At 36.6% G+C, this 23,166-nt stretch overlaps 1 protein-coding gene and 1 pseudogene across 1 annotated transcript in view; both read left to right on the forward strand.

Annotated features, from left to right (window-relative positions):
* Positions 1-598: 598 nt before the first annotated feature.
* The window catches only part of LOC148950760 (ATP-dependent RNA helicase SUV3 homolog, mitochondrial-like), a 76,785-nt gene continuing 54,217 nt past the window's right edge, over positions 599-23,166 (forward strand). The window contains exon 1 of the mRNA XM_089091740.1: positions 599-776. Coding sequence (XP_088947866.1) covers positions 613-776 — 164 coding nt within the window. The 5' untranslated portion in view covers positions 599-612. The remainder of the gene's footprint in view (positions 777-23,166) is intronic.
* LOC148950761 (uncharacterized) lies at positions 8,515-9,366 on the forward strand (annotated as a pseudogene).

Genomic DNA, 23,166 nt, shown 5'->3' on the forward strand with positions numbered 1-23,166 from the left:
AACCTGTTCCAATGGTAAGCTGAACTTTAAGAATAATAAGGGACTCTGGTGCCAATATAGTTACAAAACAAATTAAATTTTAATGGCGATTTCAAAAAATGTAAAATTTATTAATTTTCGGAGAACCAGCCAAAAGTTATCAGGATAAGAGAATTTGTATAATTTTGAGAGACAGGAAAAACTCCTCCAAAAAGGGCAATCTTAGTTAAAGCTACTCCATCCAATTCAGTAAATCTGAGAAATCTAGAACACAGGTTTCAAATTTCTATCTCCGAAAACACAAGAGTTTTTATTGAAAATTATTTGCACTATAAGACATATATCATCGTTGAGTATCGTGAGGAGGGATCATTTGCAAGGTATTTTGAAGTTCAAGGGCTCTTTAAGTAGTAAAAGAGATCGCATCACAGAGAAGTTGCAATTTCAGTCATTTAATTATGCAAAACAATTATTTGGGTTCGAGGAGTGTTTAGCAGTGCAACAGGGCTCAGTATTTAGCAGGGCTCAAGGAGGATCTATTGAGGTTATCATTTGTCTCTTCCCTGTGTTTCAGCTCACTTATTCCATCAAGCCTTTCTAAGTTTTCGACGCTTCTGTATCGATGGTAATGCAATGCCAACCGAATTACATATTGTTATTAGTGACATCTTGGCGGAGGCGGATCATGTTCACAGTTTATTTCCTTACTATTATGAGCATGCCCGAAAAGTTTTCCCTCATTTGGATAGCGTTGAGGATCTACAAAAGATATCAGATCTTACAATTCCTGCGTCGTGGTAAGTTATATTTCATACTATTAAATTTGAACTTAAAATCTGCAAGCACCAGTTAGTAACGTTCGAACATTCTGTTTTGTTTTCAGTAAAGAGGAAATGACTCTGTAGAGCTTTTAGAACTTATAGACACTGTTAGAACTTTCAGTAAACTCATAATTCCCTAATTACTGAATTTTCTAGTGAGGGTTTTCGATTTTTTTTTTCCTTATTTAATAAAGAACAATTCTTCTCTAGCATGTATCAGTGGATTGTTACATGTTTGCCACAACCCCAAAAAGAGGTGTGCAGGAGTACCCCATTGATGGGTGATTAATTAAAACAATTTTTTTCAACGAAATTAGTTTTTCAAAGAAAAGTAAAGAACTTCATTAAACCAAAAATGAGCAAAACTAAAATCAAATAATCTACCAAGCGTGAAACTACCTCAAATCAGCATCGATTAATAAATGAAACCGAAAACTAACCGAAATTACAATAAATAACCGAGTCAAACTCAAAATGAGCAGAAAGTAACATGAGTAGGGCTCATAACCCCTATGCCTTGCCAAGGCTAGAACATAATATGTAGCCTACTTTACTGAAAAAATATAAATGTTTTTACTTTTTTAACTTTAATAAATCAAATTATGTTAACATTCGATTAACATTTCGATTACTAAATATCAGTATATGTATATTAAACTTACAATGCACATTCATTTGTATTTTTTTCAGTAAAGTACAAATTATGTTCTGGCCTTGGGAAGGCATAGAGGTTTTGAGCCCAACTTATGTTAATTTCTGCTCGTTTTGAGTTTGACTCGATTATTTATTGTAATTTCTGTTTGTTTTGGTTTCATTTATTAATCAATGCTTATTTGTGGTAGCTTCACGCTTGGTATATTATTTGAGTTTATTTTTGCTCATTTTTTGTTTAATGGAGTTCTTTACTTTTCTTTGAAAAACTTATTTTCTGGAAAAAGTTTTTTTTCATTAATTTCCGTTTGTTTCACATTGACATAGTCTTTTCAGGGAAGAATAAAATAATACTTTAAATCTTTTTGTTTTTTTAAGAATTTATAGTTTGGCCTGCTATTAAAAAAAAAATCTGTTTAATGTCTTTGATAGCTTGGATACACTTACGCTATTTTGATTTGGTTTGATTACATTTTGAGGCAACATTTAGTTTTTACGATAACTCTTTCTATAAATACCTTTTACGCCCCCAGGGCATAAATTACAACCCTTACCTTAAGGGTTGTGAAGGTGGTTGTCATTCTTTAAGACCTAATTTCAAGAACTGTCAATTGCGCTAAACAAAACGGCTATCTCAAAATTTTTATTGGCTGTGTCAGGGAAAATGGTGGCCGTGAGAGGGGCGTTAGTCGCTCTCCAATCACTTTCAACTAATAAAAAAGGCACTAGCCCTTTCAATATCCGATCAAATAAGCCCTTTTGAAGTTTCTACGACAACGCTTTCATTAGAAAACTTATATGCCCCCAGGGCATAACTTACAACCCTTGCCCGGAGGGCTGGAGGGGGGGGGGGTTGTTATCCTCAAAGACCTAATTTCTAGAACTTCGCAACGTTGAACAAAATGGCTATCTGAAAATTTTGATTGGATGTGTTTGGGAGAATGGTGGGCATGAAAGGGGGTTTAGTTACCCTCCAATCACTTTCAACTATTAAAAAGGGAACTAGCCCTCTCATCTTCCAATTGAATGAGCCCCTTTTGAAGTTTCTACGACAACGCTATCTATAAGAACCTTATATGCCCCCAGGGCATAACTTATAACCTTTGCCCTGGGGGCTCTGGGGGTTTTTCATCCTTAAATACATAATTTTCAGAACTTTCAACTATTGTGAACAAAATGGTTGTCTCTAAACTTTGATTGTAGGGGGAGTGTCCTGCTCAAAGGTATAATTTCCTGAACTTTACACAGGTTGGAACAAAATGGCTATCTCAAAATTTTGATTGGATGTTTTTGGGGAAATAGTGGGCGAGGAAGGGGTGTTAGTTGCCTTCCAATCACTTTCGACTATTAAAAGGGGCACTAACCATTTCAATTTCCAATCGAATGAGCCCTTTTTGAAGCTTCTACGACAACGCGTTCTATAAAAACCTAATATGCCCCAAGGGCATTACTTACTACCCTTACCTTGAGAGCTGGGGGGGGGGGGCTTGCCCGCCTCAAAGACATAATTTCCAGAACTTTGAACTAAGTTGAACAAAATGGCTATCTTAAAATTTTGGTTGGATGTGTTTGGGGAAAAGGTGGGCGTGAGAGGGGGTTTGGTTGCCCTCAAATCACTATCGACTATTAAAAAGGGCACTAGACCTTTGAATTTCCAATCGAATGAGGCCTTTTTCAATTTTCTAAAACAAAGCTTTTAATAAAAACTTATGTGCCCCCAAGGCAAAACTTGTAACCCTTGCCCTGAAGACTGTAGGGGGAGTGTCCTGCTCAAAGGTATAATTTCCTGAACTTTCAACTGCGTGGAACAAAAAGGCTATCTCAAAATTTTTATTGGAGGAGTATGGGGAAATGGTGGGCGTGAAGGGGTTTTTATTGCCTTCCAATCATTTTCGACTATTAAAAAAGGCACTACCCATTTCAATTTCCAATCGAAGGAGCCCTTTTTGAAGTTTCTACGACAACCCGTTCTATAAAAATCTTATATGCCCCAAGGGTATAACTGACAACCCTTGCCCTGAGAGCTGTGGGGGGGGGGGGTTGTCATCCTCAGGGAACTAATTTCCAGAACTTTCAACTATGTTGAACAAAATTGCTATCTCTAAATTTTGATTGGATGTGTTTTTGGAAAAGGTGGGCATCAGAGGGAGGTTAGTTACCCTCCATTCACTTTCGACTATTACAAAGGGCACTAGCTCTTTGAATTTCCAGTCGAATGAGCCTATTTTGAAGTTTCTACGACAACACTTTCTGTAAAAACCTTATTACAGAAAGCGAACAAAATAGCTATCTTAGAATTTTGATTGAACATGTTTGGCGAAAAGGTGGGCGTGAGAGGGGGGTTAGTTACCCCCCAATTAGTCTCAAGACTTAACAAGTAAAATAATCCTCTTAATTTCCAGTTGAGTGAGCCCCTTTTGAAGTTTCTACGAAAACTCCATCTATAAAAGCATTATATGCCCCAGGACATAGCTTACAAACTTTCCCCTGAGAGCTCTGGGGGTTTTTCAACCTCACAAACATGACTTTAAGAACTATTAACTGCGTTGAACAAAGTGGTTATCTCTAAACTTTGATTGAATGTGTTTGTGGAAATATTGGGCGTGAGAGGGGGGTTAATTATTCTGCACTAACTTTCGACTATTAAAAAGGGCAATTGCAATTTCCAATCAAATGAGCCCTTTTGGAAATTTCTACAACAACTTTCTATATAAACCTTATATGCACCCAGGGCATAACTCACAACCCTTGCACTGAGGGCTCTCATGGCATTATCATCCTAAAAGACCTAATTTCCAGAACTTTCGACTACGTTGAACAATATGGATATCTCAAAATTTTGATTGGATGTGTTTGGGGAAATAGTGGGCGTGAGAGGGGGGGGGTAGTTGCCCTTCAATCACTTTCAACTATGAAAAGGGCACTAACCCTTTCAATTTCAAATTGAATGAACCCTTTTTGAAGTTTCTACAACATCGGTTTCTATAAAAATTTTATATGCCCCCAGGGCATAACTTACGACCCTTGCCCTTAGCGTTGTAGGGGTGGAGAGGGTTATCATCCTTAAAGACCTAATTTCCAAAACTTTAAACTATGTTTAATAAAATGGCTATCTAAAAATTTTGATTCGATGTATTTGGGGAAAAGGTGGGCGTGAGTGGGGGGGTTAGTTGCCCTCAAATGACTTTTGAGACTATTAAAAAGGGAACTAGCCCTATGAATTTGCAATAGAATGAGCCCTTTTTCAAGTTTCTATGACAAAGATTTCAAGAAAAACTTATTTGCCCCCTGGGCATAACTTATAACTCTTGCCCTGAAGACTGTAGGGGAGTGTTCTAATGAAAGGTATAATTTCCTGAACTTTAAACAGCGTGGAACAAAATGGCTATCTCAAAATTTTGATTGGATGTTTTTGGGGAAATGGTGGGCGTGGAAGGGGTGTTAGTTGCCTTCCAATCACTATCAACTATTAAAAAGGACACTAGCCAATTCAATTTCCAATCGAATGGGTCCTTTTTGAAGTTTCTACGACAACGTGTTCTATAAAAACCTAATATGCCCCAAGGGCATTACTTACTACCCTTGCCTTGAGAGCTATGGGGAGGGGGGGGGGGTTGTCATCCTCAAAGACCTAATTTCCTGAACTTTGAACTACGTTGAACAAAATGGCTATCTTAAAATTTTGATTGGATGTGTTTGGGGAAAAGGTGGCCGTGAGAGGGGGGTTAGTTGCCCTCAAACCACTTTTGACTATTAAAAAGGGCAGTAGATCTTTGAATTTCCAATCGAATGAGGCCTTTTTCAAGTTTCTACGACAAAGATTTTAATAAAAACTTATCTGCCCCCAGGGCATAACTTATAATCCTTGCCCTGAAGACTGTGGGGGGAGTGTCCTGATCAAAAGCATAATTTCCAAAGCTTTCAACACCATGGAACAAAATCGTTATCTCAAAATTTTGATTTGATATTTTTGGGGAAATGGTAGGCGTGGAAAGGGTGTTAGTCGTATTCCAGATATTTTCGACTATTAAAAAGGGCACAAGCCATTTCAGTTTTCAAACTAATGAGCCCTTTTGAAGTTTCTACGACAACGCGTTCTATAAAAACCTAATATGCCCCAAGGGCATTACTTACTACCCTTACCTTGAGAGCTGTGGGGGGGGGATTGTCATCCTCAAAGACATAATTTCCAGAACTTTGAACTACGTTGAACAAAATGGCTATCTTAAAATTTTGGTTGGATGTGTTTGGGGAAAAGGTGGGCGTGAGACGGGGTTTGGTTGCCCTCAAATCACTATCGACTATTATAAAGGGCACTAGACCTTTGAATTTCCAATCGAATGAGTTCTTTTTCAATTTTCTACGACAAAGATTTTAATAAAAACTTATGTGCCCCCAAGGCAAAACTTGTAACCCTTGCCCTGAAGACTGTAGGGGGAGTGTCCTGCTCAAAAGTATAATTTCCTGAACTTTCAACCGCGTGGAAAAAAAAGGCTATCTCAAAATTTTTATTTGATGAGTATGGGGAAATGGTGGGCGTGAAGGGGTTTTTATTGCCTTCCAATCATTTTCGACTATTAAAAAAGGCACTACCCATTTCAATTTCCAATCGAATGAGCCCTTTTTGAAGTTTCTACGACAACCCGTTCTATAAGAACCTTATATGCCCCAAGGGTATAACTTACAACCCTTGCCCTGAGAGCTGTGGGGGGGGGGGTTGTCATCCTCATGGACCTAATTTCCAGAACTTTCAACTACGTTGAACAAAATGGCTATCTTAAAATTTTGATTGGATGTGTTTTGGGAAAAGGTGGGCATGAGAGGAAGGTTAGTTACCCTACATTCACTTTCGACTATTAAAAAGGGCACTAGCTCTTTGAATTTCCAGTCGAATGAGCCTATTTTGAAGTTTCTACGACAACGCTTTCTGTAAAAACCTTATTACAGAAAGCGAACAAAATAGCTATCTTAGAATTTTGATTGTCATCCTCATGGACCTAATTTCCAGAACTTTCAACTATGTTGAACAAAATGGCTATCTTAAAATTTTGATTGGATGTGTTTTGGGAAAAGGTGGGCATGAGAGGAAGGTTAGTTACCCTACATTCACTTTCGACTATTAAAAAGGGCACTAGCTCTTTGAATTTCCAGTCGAATGAGCCTATTTTGAAGTTTCTACGACAACACTTTCTGTAAAAACCTTATTACAGAAAGCGAACAAAATAGCTATCTTAGAATTTTGATTGAACATGTTTGGCGAAAAGGTGGGCGTGAGAGGGGGGTTAGTTGCCCTCCAATCACTTTCAACTATTAAAAAGGGCAATAGCCCTCTCAATTTCCAATCGAATGAAACTTTTTTGAAGTTTCTTCGATAACGCTTCTATAAAAACCTTATATGCCCCCAGGGCATAACTTACAACCCTTGCCCTGAGGGCTGTGGGGGAGTGGCCTCCTCAAAAACATAATTTTTCTCAGGAAATCGACTTCGTTGAACAAAATGGCTATATGAAAATTTTGATTGGATGTGTTTCGGGAAATGGTGGGCGTGGAAGGGGTGTTAGTTGGCTTCCATTAACTTTCGACTATATATATATATATATATATATATATATACACATATATATATATATATCATATATACATATATATATATATATATATATATATATATATATATATATATATATATGTATATATATATATATATATATATATATATATATAGGGGAGACCAGCTCACCTTCAGCACGGCCCAGGTTCGTCATTTCAAAATTACTCGAACACATAGCGTTCAAAACCCAGGAAACTTTGCCAATGGAAGAGCCATCTACTAGCGATACTTTATTAGTGCAGAGAATTTGCCTTCAGTTGTAAGTAAATTTTTTTAATAAGTGGTATATTTTTTCCCTGCAGAACGCTATATTTTATGTCTTAGAAAAAAAAGCTATTCAAGAGCTATTTTAAAAGATTTGGTAATTGTCTGTTACCTAATATATCTCTCAGTTTATGCTACCACTCTCCTCAAAAGCATTTGGCACCATCTATCAAGAATTACAGATTAGATCAAAACTTCATGTAGATGACCCTTTGCCCACGTTTACCACAAATATCCTGCTCAGGTTCGCCAGCCTATGGTATGACGAACCAGGGCTGGCGAACCTGGGCCGGTGAGCTTTCATTTTGCTTTCATAGCAGTATTTTGTTATGTGTTGTTGTACTATTCTGTATTTTACTAGTTCTGTAATTTTCAGAAATATTGTGAATTTTACTAGTAATATTCTGTATTTTACTAGCCCATCTAAATGAAGAGTTGTTACTGGCAATAATAATACGATAAAAACAATTGGATCGAGTCGATTTGCATGCCCAGAAGTTGCGACATTGATTCGAAATTTAAGAGTTTGTTATGTTGATGTAACATTCGACAAAGAATATTGAGACGAAACGTATTACCTTGAGGTTACTACGTAAAAAAGACCTCTTGAAATTTTATTTGATCTTTCAAGTTCAGAACACATCATATTTCTGATAAAAACAAACTGGGCAATCCAACTAACATATTCTAAAAGATTGAAGTAGTCATTGTTGTTTCATTGCCAAAATAAGTAGGTTATACATCATGACAAAAGACAAGGCTGAAAACATTGAAAAATTTAAGACTGGATATGTAGGGTAAACTTCTTCTGCAATAGTCTTCAATGTTACATCAAGCATATTGGTGCCCTATTCTGTATTTTATTAATAGTATATTTTCTTTTGTTTTCAGACATCATGCGAACGCTAAAGCCTGCTACAAAAAGGAAAAAAGGTACGACTGAACCAGAACTTCTTCGTGAAGCTGTGCTAGAAGTCATTGAGACGCAAGTTTCAACGGCAACATCTTAGATAAAAGACCAGATTCCTCGCGCAACCTTACAAGATTATTTTAAAAGAATAAATACGAAGGGGTTGGAGTTTAGAGGTTTGTCTCTCTCTTTTTTTTTCACCATGATACGCCACTCATAAAATTTTTACCGACGAGCAAGAACGGGCTCTTGGCAAGTACCTGGAAATAATATGCCATATGCATTATGAACTATCACGACTCGAGCTCCGTCAACTTTGTTACAAATACGCCATGTCGAAGGAGCTTAAAATTCCAGATTCATGGACTTGTGGTGAGAATAATCAAGCTGTGGGAGAGGATTGGTATCGGGGGTTTATGCAGCGACACCCCGAGCTTACAATCCGACAGGCAGAAGCTACCAGTCTGGGAAGGGCTACCGCCTTCAACCGCTTTACAGTTCAGCAGTTCTTTAACAATCTTCGGACTATATACGATCGTCACTGCTTTAGCCCAGACAATGTTTGGAACGTCAATGAGACAGAATTATCGACTGTCCACAAGCCAGACACTCTCATTGCTGAGAAGGGCTAAAGCCAAGTCGGAAAGGTAACGTCTGGCGAAAGAGGGCAGAATATCACGCTTTGTATCTGTGTTAGCGCTATTGGAAATACAGTTCCTCCAATGATGATTTTTCCCAGAAAAACCTGCCCTGATATCCTACTAAAGGGAGCTCCACCAGGGACCATTGGATTCGGAAATGAAAAAGCTTCTGGATGGATGACGACCGAGCTCTTTGTCATTTGGCTGAACCACTTTATTAGTCAAGTAAAACCAACAAAATCAAAACCAGTTCTTCTTATTTTGGACAATCATATTACCAGATATTCTAGCGATCTGCTTGAGCTGGCTAAGGAGAACGGTGTTAATATTTTAACCGTGCCCCCACATACGACTCATAAACTGCAGTCTCTGGATCGCTCTGTTATGTTTCCGATTAAGGCATACTACAATCGAGAAGCCGCAGTTTTTATGAGCAGAAACAAATGCAAAACCATAGCCATTGCTGATATTACAGAAATTCTTGGCTAATCTTACTTCTAGGCTGTTACTCAAGAAAGTATAATCAGCGGGTTCCGCTGCACAGGAATTCATCGATTCAACCCAGAAATTTTTCAAGACTACGAATACCTAAGTTCATCCGTTTCCGATAGACCAGAAGTACCGCCACTGGTCCCTTTCAGCTCAGAAGGTAACTCTGCGCGATATTCAGAAGCACCATGTGCAAGTGAACCACCCCTGAGAAATTCGAGTCCAGAACAGCTGCCTGCTACAATGTCTGGTTCTGTTAACGATAGCTATTCAGAAATTATAGATCTTTTCCCATTGCCGAAAGGATCCCCAGGAAGCAGAAAAGAAGAACTGCAAATAGAAAGAAAACAGAAATCCTAACAGATACACCAGTAAAAGAAAGAATTCAGCAAGAGGTGGAAAAGAAAAATAAGAAACACAAAGTGCTAGAAATGAAGAAACTAAGCAAGACAGTTGCGAAGCCATATAAATTTCTAAAAAGGAAGCTTTTTTGTGAAGTATTTGAGTATAAAAGCAGCTCTGAAGATTTTGTGTAGTTGATTCTGATTGTTGCAGTGACGAGAGTCTGAATGTTGGCGATGTCAAGGCTGAAACTGAAATATCTGGAGAGATTACAGTCGGTGATTTCATTCTCACTGGAATCGATGGGAAAAGAAGCGGGAAAACATACTATGTTGCGTCAGTGCTAGAAATCAATGGTGATGATCTTGATGTCAAATTTCTCAAAAAGGTTGAACCAAACAAGTTTGTTTATACAGAAGAACAGGCTTTTGTAGAGAGACAATCAGTGGAAATTAAACTTGATCAACCCGTCTCATGCGGAGGAACTAAAAGGCAATCAGAAAAGCTGACATTTGGTGTCGATCTTTTCGCATACAAAATAAAATAATCAGACAAATGTGATACGAGTTACCTGTATTAAATATTCTTATACCAATAACTGATGAGTATTAAACATATTCTTAAATGAGAATGGCTCTTCTGATTTTTTTAAAAGTGGTTTTAAATGCTTGGCGAACCAGAACCGGGGGATGCCGAAGCTGTACGGGGGTCGTACAGGTTCGCCATATCTGACCAAGGTCATTGTTCTTTGAATTATGGCTATAACTGATAGGCTAAAAAAAATATCAAAATTTTGCTTGATGTCCTGAATGTGTAGGTACATTTTGGTGGGAAAAAGTTTACTGTAGGTTGACAAGCATAGTAGAAAAAAATTATTTTCTAAAAAAGTGATGAACGTGGGTGGGTCTCCCCTATATATATATATATATATATATATATATATATATATATATATATATATATATATATATATATATATATATATATATATATATATATATATATATATATATATATATATATATATATATTTGAGTAAATATGATTGATAAAAATACAGGAGAGGATTAGTGGCTACAGTAGACAACTGGTAAGTTGGCTACTAGTTTCTGACTTGCTTGTGCAATTTACATGTAATATTCGACTAATCTTAACGAGAAAAATAAACTGCCGAAACCTCTGAAAAAAAGTACCAAGATCTTTATCTCTTGGATTGTTTGGAAAAGAGGTTTTTTAAACCTCTTGAGATAGCGATAAATATATGGTTATTTTAAAATTTTAATTGGATATGTTTGGGGAAATGGTGGGCGTGAGCGGGGGGTTAGTTGTCCTCCAATCACGTTCGACTACTAAAAAGGGCACTAGCCCTGTCAATTTCCAATCGAATGAGCCTTTTTCGAGGTTTCTACGACAATGCTTTCTATAAGAAACCTTATATGCCCTCAGGGCATAACTTACAGCCCTTGGGCTGAGGGATATGGGGGGATTGTCATACTCAAGGACATAATTTCCAGGCTTTTCAACCATGTTGAATGAATTGGCTATCTCAAAATTTTAATTGGATGTGTTTGGGGAAATAATGGGCATGGGGGGGCATTCGGCTACCGATCGCTTTTGACTATTAATAAGGGCATCGGCCCGTTCAATTCCCATTTGAAGGAGTCCTTTTTGAAGTTTCTTCGACAACGCTGGCAAAGACCTAATTTCCAGAACTTTCAGTAACGTTGAACAAAATGTCTATCTTAAAATTTTTATTGGATGTGTTTGGGGAAATGGTGGGCGTGAGAGAGGCGTAGTCACTTTCGACTATTAAAAAAGTTCGAACATAGGAATGTTTTATTTTAGTTGTGCTGACTGTAAAATGTTTTATTTAAATTATATTAGAAAATAAACATTCCCCTTACAGTTACTTCATATTGGAAAACTTGGACTCTGGAAAACTTAGCGGAAGATACCCAATGCTTTTCACTCTCTCTCTCTCTCTCTCTCTCTCTCTCTCTCTCTCTCTCTCTCTCTCTCTCTCTCTCTCTCTCTCTCTCTCTCTATATATATATATATATATATATATATATATATATATATATATATATATATATATATATATATATATATATATATATATATATATATATATATATATATATTGATTGAACTTGAGTAAATATGATTGATAAAAATACAGGAGAGGATTAGTGGCTACAGTAGACAACTGGTAAGTTGACTACTAGTTTCTGACTTGCTTGTGCAATTTACATGTAATATTCGACTAATCTTAACGAGAAAAAGAAACTGCCGAAACCTCTGAAAAAAACTACCAAGATCTTTATCTCTTGGATTGTTTGGAAAAGAGGTTTTTTAAAACTCTTGTGATAGATATAAATATATGGCTATCTCAAAATTTCAATTGGATTTTGTGAGTTCAGGGTGCTAGAATAGGTTTGAAAATTAATGTTAAAAAGACTAAGTCACTAAGGCTAGGAATAAGTGAAGATGAAAAGGTGAAGTTGGGTAATAAAAAGATTGATCAGGTGGACAGCTTCACTTGCCTTGGTATTATTATTAGTAAAGATGGTGGGAGCAGTGACGATGTAAAAAGTAGAATAGTCAATGTTCAGGGTGTTTTTTCACAGTTAAAAAAAGTTTGGAAGAATAGGAAGATAAATCTGGAAACCAAGATTAGAATATTAGAAGCTACAGTGATGACAGCGGTCAAATATGGCTCTGAAGCAAGGGCGCTCCGAAAAACGGATGAAGATTTGCTAGATGTTTTCCAGAGAAATTGCTTAAAGACTGTTCTGGATACCCATCTGACTGACCGTATTTCGAACAATATGCTATACGACAAATGCGGTTCAATACCGCTCTCTAGGGCTATAATGAAAAAAAGGTTGAAGTGGCTAAGGCACGTTGTGTGAATGAAGAATCACAGATTGCCTAAGATTATTCTTTTTGGCCAACCGTCTAGGGCTAAACGGAGAGCAGATCGTCCTCGTCTGGGTTGGGAACGTCATAAATAAATATTTAAACGATATGGGAACTCATGGGCGGGCGTAAAAAAAGAGGCTTTGAATAGATTTGGATGGAGGAGCAGCGTGCGTAGCTGCGTTGGCCTAAGGCGGCTAGGTCTTTCGACTATTAAAAAGGGCACTAGCCCTTTCAATTTCCTGTTGAATGAGACTATTTTGAAGTTTTCACGACAATACTTTCAATAAAAAACCTTACATGCCCCCAGGTCATAACTTACAAACCTTGTGGTGAGAGCTGTGGGTAGAGTGTCATACTCAAAGACGTAATTTCCAGACTTTTCAACTACGTCGAATGAATTGGCTATTTCGAAATTTTTATTGGATGTGTGTGGGGAAATGGTGGCTGTTGGAGGGGTGTTAGTTTTACTCCAATAACTTGACCATTAAAAAGGGTACTAGCCCTTTCGGTTTCAAAATGAATGAGCCTTTTCTATGACGAAGTCTCTGTGACCACGCTCTCTATAAAAGCCTTAGAATGCTTGCCCTGAGGAGTGTGGGGGGTTTATCATCCTGAAAGCCATAATATCAAGAACTCTCAACTCCGTTGAAAAAATGGCTATCTCAAAATTTAGATTGGATGTTTTTGGGTAATTGATCGGTGTGACCGGGGGGTTTAGTTGCCCTCCAATCAGTTTTGACTAGCATATTAAAAACGGCACAAGACTTGTCAGTTTTAAATTAAATGATCTCTTTTTGTATTTTCTACGAAAAAATTTTCTATAAAAAAAAACCTTATATGCCCCCAGGGAATAAACTGCAACCCGTGCCTAGAAGGTTGTGGGAGGGGGAGGGAGGTTTGTCATCCACAAAGACCTAATATCCAGAAATTTCAACTACGTTGAACAAAATGACCATCTCAAAATTTGGAGGGGATGTGTTTGGGAAAATAGTTGGCGTGAGAGGGGGGTTAGTTTCCCACCAATCACATTCGACTAGAAAAAAGGGTACTAGCCCTTTGAATTTCCAATAAAATTATGACAACGCTTTCAATAAGAACCTTATATGACCCCGGGGCATAAATTACGACTCTGACCGTAAATGCTCTGAGGGGAGTGTCATCCCAAAAGACATAATGTTTGGACTTTTAACTACTGTTAACAACATTTATTTCACACACTTGTGTGTGAAGGGGCGGGGGTACAGGGTGGGAATGAGAGGGGGGTAGTGTACCCCCAAGTAATTAAAACAAATAAAAAGGGCACTAGCCATAGAAATTTAATATACCGTGAGCCGTTTTTGAATTTTTTACGAAAACGCTTTATATATAAAAATTATATTCCAACAGGGCATAACTTGCCACCCGGGCCCGGACGGCGGTGGGAGGTGTGTCAACCTCAAAGACATAGTTTCTGGACCTTTCAACTACGGTGAACAACAGATATATCTCAGAATTGTGCTTAGATATGTTTGGGGACATAATGGGTATGACAGGGGGTTTAGTTGCCCTCCAATCACTTTTGATTCTTAAAAAGGCCACTAGCCCTTTTTAATTTTCAATCGAATGAACCCGTTTTGTAGGTTCTACGAAAATATTTTTTATAAGATAATGGTATGGCCCTAAGGCATAAATTATAAACTGTGCCCTGAGAGGGTTTGGGTGGCTTGTCATTCTCAAAGACATTATTTCCAGAAATTTTAACTACGTTGAACAAAATGCACATTTAAAAATTTTGACTGGATTTGTTTGGGAAAATGGTGGGCGTGAGAAGACGGTTAGTTGCTATCCAATCGCTTTCGATTATTAAGAAGAGAACTAACCCTTTCAATTTACAATCAAATTAGCTTTTTTGAATTCTCAACGATAACACTTTCTATAAAAAAAACCTTATATTCCCCCAGGGTATAACTTACAACCTTTGCCCTGAGGGCTCTGAGGGGGTCATTATCCTCAAAGACCTAATTTGCAGAACTTTTAACTACGTTGAACAAAATGGATATCTAAAAATTTTGATTGCAAGTGTTTGGGGAATTGGTGGGCGTGAGAGGGGGGTTAGTTGCACTCCAATTACTTTCAAATATTGAAAAGGGCAGTAGCCCTTTAAATTTTCAATTGCGTGAGCCCTTTTTGTAGTTTGTAGGACAACGCTTTCTATAAAACCCATTTTTGCTTCCAGGGCATAAATTACAACACTTGCCCTGAGAGCCGTTGGGGAGTGTCACCCTCAAAGACATACTTACCGGATCTTTCATCTACGTCAAACAACTTTTCTATTTCAACAATTTGATTGGAGTTGTTTGGGGTAATGGTGGGGGTGAGTGGGGGGTTTAGTTGCACTCCACTCACTTTCGACTAATAAAAAGGATACTAGCCCTGTAAATTTCCCATCGGATGGGCCATTTTTGAAGATTCTATGACAAATTTTTCTAAAAAGAACTAATGTGCCCCCCAGGGAATAACTTACAACACTTGCCATGAGGGCTTCGGGGGGAGTGTCCTCCTGAGAAACATAATTTCTATATCAGAAAAACAATTAATAATATATATAAGTGATTTTTGGGACATAAAACTACAATCACCTGGGAAGAAACTAATAATTGTCTAGTTCAACATTGTAATAATGGTACTTGCTCGGTATCTAAGCTAACTATTACCCTTTTAGAAAATTTGGACCTAGAGAACTTTACCTAAGAAGAGAAAAATAATAAATTACGAAGACGATAAGATTATTGGATCCATGCTCTGGGTACCGCTTATTTTGGTCTAAATGATCGAATTGCGAAATACGGAGATATGTCTAATGTAGATGCTAACTGTATTAATAGTTTAACTGAGCACCATTCCTTTAATTGCCCTACTAAACGTAAAACCGATCAAGAGGACAGAGAAAAAATTATAGAAAGAATTAGTTAGATTTAAATGCATTTTTAATCTATTTATGTCGTATATTTGATACTAATGGAATGCCTAGCTTAATAAAATATTTAAATAAGTTATAAGGAAAGAATTTAATAAAAGAATTCTGAATTGAAAAAAAAAATAAAACATGTAACTCTGAAACTAAATTAATTTATTAGGAAGTTTGCATTTTAGCTAAATCAAAATTTATTTCAAATTATAAGAAATCTGATAAGATTGTTGTTCACGTATTTTAACCACCAGTGTTATACCGGTAGGCCACAACGCCACTGGTGTGGTAATATAAGGGTGTCACCACGTATTAGATGGGAAAGCCCCGGGCCCAAATTATAATGTGATGCCCGTGTCTACCACACCGTTTCTGCAAATATCGGGCTTGGTACTACCCTATAAAGTATACCTTGTCCCAGGGTATGATAACGCGATCGAGTGGTCAAATGGCCACTTTCTAAAGCCAAATGTACCCGCCTTCGGTTACGGCTAGAAAATCTCTAACTCTCTCCTTGGAGGTAACAAATCCCCCTGTCAATAAATAATGACGGTATCTCGTAACTCTATTTCTACTCTGTCTGGGTCACGGAAACCAGTACACATTTTGTAGAAAATACCATACGTGTATTCTTCCAAACGGTCACGATAATACCACAAAAATATATCTCCCCAAATGGAGTCTATACGCAGACTAAATCAAAATAATATTTTTTACATAACATTTCATAAGGGTGGACCTTCGCTTGTCCAAGCCAATCGTCTCAATCCCTATTCAAACCCAATTCTACTCTCTTAGATTTACCTTTCAATGGCTCCAACCCAGGAAGTCCAAAATATAATTTATATCTAAGTTTACTTAGTTCAAAAACAATAGAGCTTATCAACGAGACTTTTAACTTGTAATTCAAAATTATACTATAGTCAAATCTACGAAAATGTAATTGGAACGAAAACTGGTCATTTATCTGAAAAGACACGAGACAGGGATGGAACCCCAACACCTCACCCCGTAAGATAAATGACCACCCATGAACTATCTTGGTCCACCCTTACAAACATAGACACACATCTTCAACTGTACATAATCCATTTGCCTTCTCTCGTCCACCAGTGTCTGTGCTACTACTTTCACCGCTTGTCTCTGGATCCGTCGTCATCAACAAGTCTCTACTGTAGAACCACCAGGGTCTAACTCTTATAGCATCCTCATTAGGTTTTGAAAGTTGAAGTCCCCAAGATTCGTAGACAATGATTGTGCACAGCAGAATCAAAACAAAAAATTTTCTCGCTCTCACGAATTTACATTTGAGAGGAGAAAAGAATCAGTTTCTGGCACATATGATGAGGCCAGCCATCATGAAAAATTGGCTGCACTAGCCTTTTAATTTCCATCTGTGGAAACAACCCCAGATCTCAATAAAAAAGTAAATTGCCCCTTGACATAATTTCAAATAACCTATAGCCGACAATGTAAAGGCCTGTGAAAAGGATAAAAATACTGGGAATGAAATAAAATTTTGAGCAAACAATGAATCGCCTTTTTTCTGGGTTCCCTCCCCTGGGATAATTAAATTAAGAATAGGTGTTGATGCTAATTGAAGATGAAACTTAGATACTGAATATGGTTTTCCGGTATTAATTGTAAATTCCAATGAAGAATTAACAACTATGAAGAGGGTTACTGGACAAAGTTTTGGGTGAAATGTGAAGTGACTGGGAGAGAAGATCCCCCAGAGAATCCAGAGGAGAGAGGTACAACCTTGGTAAAGGGATCACAACTTTTCCGCCAATTGTGCATTGAGGCAAAGGGACCTCTTTCTCGACTTCCGGCAGGGTATTTTCCCCAAGGGCTTCCTCTCCCTCATAAAGGATCGAAATATCTGTTTGACTTGATAATACTAATATCAGAGTCCTTTCCAAGTTTTCCAATCTGCCTCAACATTCACGCTCATCTAATAAGGTGCGTCATCTCTATTTTGTAACCATCTTGTTTTAGTCTCCATGGGTCTGTGGCCTCTTTTTCCCTCCTATTATTTATGTTATAAAGGCACAACCCATCAAACATTTTATTTTTCTCCCTATTATTTATGTTACCAAGGCACAGCCCATTCAATGTTTTTTTGTTTTTCGCCACTGCAGGCTGAATCTCCAAATTTTGTCTCTTTTTGACACTCCTCTTTTCATCTCTACATTTATCAATTTTGTTATTCGCAAAAAATATCTAAAAAAAATACAACCATATATCAAAATATAAACAAACTTCTATAAATATATATAAAAAAACATAAGCAAACTACTGCTACACAATAAACATTTAAATAATTTTATCCAAACTTAAAATGTAATTTAATTTATGAAAATTCAAAACAGTTAATAATATTATTAAATAAAATGTTTCTAATATAATTAAACTTAATAATACAGTATAAAAGAAAAAAAAACTATTTAAAGTAAAGCGGAAAAAATAGATAAAGCAAAATGAATAAAGAATTAAGGAAAAAAACGAAATTACTTAAAACATTAGAGAACTTATTTAAATATATAATTTGTTCCAGATACCAATAAAAACTTTTTTTATAACTCACTTCCTGACTAGTCTTTCAGTGTTCCAGACGTGATTTTGCATTTCATTGGCCCATGGGATTTCATTATAGATAGAAACAATCTTCTTTTGTGTGTATTTTTTGAATATTTTTAATAGTATGCATGTATTTCACGAGTTTTACCTAACATAGGGATACCATAAAGATCTTATAGTAGACATTCCACTGTACCGGGTAAAGAAAGTAAAGCGTCGAAACCCGTTAAGGCAGGTGGTATTCTTCTGATGAGCCCTAATGAAAGGCTACTACTTGGAAATATTTTGCTAGATTTAAGGTGCTTTTGTTTGTAAATTTATAACAACTTACATTTATTAATGAATATTTTTCATGAATTTGAACATTTCAATTTAGTTAACGGTTCGGTTATACTGTTTTTTCTTTGGTAATTGGATAGATGAATAAGGTTAAAACCTTGTTCAAATGCACATTTATCTCAATTGCTGGAGTAGGATGACAGACCTTTTCTTTTTCTCTCTCTCTCTCTCCTTTTTTTTTAGCCAAGTAATTACCTATAAAATATTATATGGAAATCAACAACGTTTAACAAAATGGCTATCTTAAAATTTTGATTGGAAGTATTTTGGGAAATCATGAGCGTGGACGGGGTTAGTTGCCTTCCAATCTCTTTTGAGTATAAAAACAGGGCACTAGAGAATCCAATTTCCAATCGAATGAGCCCTTTTCGAAGTTTCTACGATACCTCCTTCGATACGAAGTGACCAGGTCTGAAAAACAAAAACAAAAAAACACTACATTGTGCCAACATCGTTCTTTACTGGAGCTGTGTTATTTAACTGCCTATGACTCATTATGAGGTGCTACACCCAGACAAAGATGACGTTTATTCTGTAGATTGTCCTATAGTTCTGAAATAAACCTCTGTAAGACAGCCTGTAATATATTTCTTCCTGAGGATTTTCCGCTCGAAGTTATTTTTCATTAAAAAATTTTTATGAACGACTCTTATGGTAGTTGGCGAAGGAAATATCCAAAGACTTTATAGGGTCGACCGGGTATCCCGAGACTTGTTAACAGATAAATAAAGAAGCAAATCCAAAAGCAATAAAAAGTGAATATAACAGTTTAAAGTATTTCTCCTGACCTTTTCGTCTTTACGCCTTACATTATTAGGTCCCATTATGTGTTTATGGCCTTGTCATTCAATCTTTGTGGAATGAGACCTAACCAAAGTGATAAAAGTCTCGAGAGTAAGATAACATGTCACGAATACCATCCTCACCGTTTCTCTTTAAAATCACACATTTACAACATAAATTTTGTACTTTATCAAAGAGAAAGCTCTAGAGTCGACCTAATAGAGAGCCCTGTATTGCTTCTTTTCCCCCCTTTCTAATTACTTCTTCTTACAGAAGAGAAGGTCGTAGAAACTTGAGAGTGGGGCTATTCGATTGAAAGTTAAAATTCTAGCGTCGTGTTGATGATCTGCAGGGATTGCATGAGAACTACTCCCCACATGTCCCCTGTTGGGACACCCACCACCCATAACACTCCAAAAACAGCTCACAAAATGCTCAGATAGCCCTTTTTTCAAATTAAACAATAAATATGTTCATGATATAAGTTCAGTAAATATGTCTTCGAGGATAGCAGGACCCTCTACAGTTCCTAGGATAAAGGCCTTAGGTTATTCAAATTACCAGCTGTTAACGGGTAGGGTTCGTCGTGGAAGAAGAGGTCTACGCTTCATCTTGGGTGCCTGTGGAAATAAAATAAAATTGATTTTATGCGTTCTTTAAAAAGGTGGATTTTTTCAAACCCACTTGGATTTTTTCTTTTGGTAGAAATAACATTATAAAGATGGTTGCTCGTAACTATGGCTGATAGAACTTTTTATGAAACATTCAAGTTTTGTCCCAAATAACACAAAAACACAATAATTACCTAAAATTTAAAATTTATCAATTTAAAAACTAACAGAAGTTAGCTTAAAAAACATTTCCCCAAAAAGTTGTTAAATGAAAAGTAAATAGTAAAAGTAAAATCAAACTTAAATTTAACTGAAGTTAAATTGTATAATTAGGTCAATCTTGCTGAAAATGTCACGAACAAGTATGGTGTGAGAGCCCTCATAAATCGTCTAAAGGCCAGATTGTCATTTGTGCTTCACTGAAAACACAATCTGTTTAAGTAGTTATGCTTTAGTCATTATATTATTGAAAAATTAAAAATACCGGGACTTCCATAAATTAATATCCTTTTATTTAAAACAACTAATCTAGTTCAGTAGTCTGACATGCAGTTAATTTCTGCTTTCCTTTATTTAAGTACAAATGACGCTCTGGCTTAAAAATACAACAACCCGATTATAGGAAAAGGTAGGTAAAGGATGCGGCACTAGACCCTTAAGGTTTGAACCGGCGGTGCTGATCTCCGTCTCAAGGTCCTTCAGTCAGGAAGTGCAATGGAAGGATGGGAGTCAGACCAGCTACCCTATGCTTTCGCACAACCTTCCTGTCTACTTTTCCCAAGATTTCTCCAGGCACCCATTTAGAGCTGGGTTGACTCTGGCTGAGCTTACAGAGACACGCCACTGACCTCCGTCCCAAACCAAATATTTGGGTACACTAAGATTCTTGAACCCTCGCCCTCTCGGACAAATGATCCTAGATCCAGCGCACCAATCGCACCAACTCGATTATAATTCCAATAGGAACACTAAATTACTGGTTATCTCCTGTTTTATGCTTAGTTTTTTTTTCACAAAACTATTTGACGTTGATTTCTAGATCTGCAGTGCTATATTTGCATAAATTATGCATATATCATATATTATGTATTTGCATATATTATATATATTATTATGTATTTGCGTATATATTATATATTTGTATGCATAATATATTGTGTGTTTCTCTTGCTGGGAATCGGATCCAAAATCATGGTAAAACTGGGATATGTCATGGGTTCAGGCCTGGGGAAACACGGAGAAGGACGAACGGAACCCGTTGAAGCCATTGCTCTACCACGTGGGAAATCCTTAGGTATGTTTGAAACTGCTCCAGTTGACTCAAGAGGGATAGTACGTATATAAAGTTACTTTATGTGGATTCCCTTTGAAACTTAAGGGCAAACAGTTTTATTTGGAAGGTGTCCGTACCCTCATCATTTTTTCTTATTTTTCCCAAGACTTCTTTTGACTTATGAAGAAGTTTTAATAATTTAGCTGAGTTCACTATCATAAAGAATATTGGCAACGATTGAGAACATACAACAAATGAAATCGGTTAAAAGTGAAACTGGTATATAGGTACTGATGCACTGTTGTGTCTATGTTTCTTTGCTCTCTTTTTTGAGGATAGACTAAATTTGCTATTATTGATTGAGGTTTTTTTTAGATTAGTAAAAAAAATTTTCGCAAAACAAGTTTTTCAAAGAAAAGTAAAGAGGCACATTAAACCAAAATTGAGCAGAAATAAAGTTAGCTAATTTTTCAAGTGTTAAACTCCAATAAACCTCGATCAATAAACAAATTAAAACCCACAAGGAACAAAATTACAACAAATAACCGAATCAAACTCAAAACACGTAGAAACTACCATATAGAGGAGTAGGACTAATGCCTCTTCGCCTTCTAAAGACCAGAATATAATTCATACTTTAGTGTAAACGATATTCATTTCCAGTCTCCTTTCTCATGGCATCAAAAAAAGAAAGTAAAATTGTACCAGCACATTTATTCGTTCCTGAAAGTAGTAAAAAGTATTGATTTATTAAAGCTAAAAAAGAGAAAACGTTTAAAATGTATTTGCTTTCAGCAAATTGTAAATTGAGTTCTTATCTTTAGGAAACACCTGGGGCGTTAGCCCCACTCTTGTTTGTGGTAGTTTCTGCTCGTTTTGAGTTTAATTAGGCTATATATTGTAATTTCTGGTCCATTTGAGCTTTATTTATTCATTGATGATGGTTTATTGTAGTTCTGAGTAGTCACTGTTGCAGCTGAAAGTAGCCACGGTCACATGTAGTCGCAGTCGCCATTTCCAAGTACTCATGGTAGCAGTCCTAAGTAGTGGAGATTGTAAACAGTTACAGTCACTTTGTCAAGTATTCACAGTCGCAAGTAGGTGCAGTCGCATTCATAAGTTGCTGCAGATGCAAGTAGTTATTGTAGTCAAATCTGCCTGTAGTCGCACTCACAGTTCCAAGTTGTCACAGTCGTAGTCACAAGCAGGTGAAATTAGTAGTAGTCATGGTTGTAGCAGCCCTGAAAGGTTAACTTTAATACCCTTAGCTGTTTCTTAGAAATTGATAATGCGCCATTTAAGACAACTTGCATTTAGTGTGCTTTGATCTTGTACAACATACACCCTAACTTCCTCTAAAACTTTCACCTTAATGCCCTTAGTCATTGCAGATACACCCTTTTAACATTCATATTTAATTAAACTTTCTCCTAAACATGCCCTAAAAGCTTCAAATACCTTTATTCGTTCCAGCGATATCGTAAATGTGCCCATATAACAAGCTTTGACTGACAACAAGTCTTTTGATCTAGTTCAACGTTTCCAATAACACACTTTGAAAGTTCCACCGTAACATTCTTAGCTGTTACTGGGATATTCAAATTGTTTTTTGTTTTTTTTCTTTTATAGTCATATAGTACCTTTTGATTTAGTTTTATACCCCTCCAACCTTCCGTGAAAAATAAAACTTAATACCTTCTTCTGTTTCTAGACATTGTGTCTATGCTATATTGACAACCGTGATGGATTTAGTAATGTGCAAATTATGTTCTGGCCTTGGGAGGACATAGGGGTTTTGAGCCCTACTCGTGTTAATTTCTGCAGCTTTTGAGTTTGACTCGGTTATTTATTGTAATTTCTGTTCATTTTGGGTTTCATTTATTTATCGATGCTGATTTGTGGTAGTTTCACGCTTGGTAGATAATTTAATTTTATTTTTGCTCATTTTTTGTTTAATGGAGTTCTTTACTTTTCTTTGAAAATTTTATTTTGTGGAAAAG

Source organism: Artemia sp. Qi Xiang Cuo, chromosome 7 (genome assembly GCF_049724085.1).
Source record: "Artemia sp. Qi Xiang Cuo chromosome 7, ASM4972408v1, whole genome shotgun sequence".
Lineage (NCBI taxonomy): Eukaryota > Metazoa > Arthropoda > Branchiopoda > Anostraca > Artemiidae > Artemia > Artemia sp. Qi Xiang Cuo.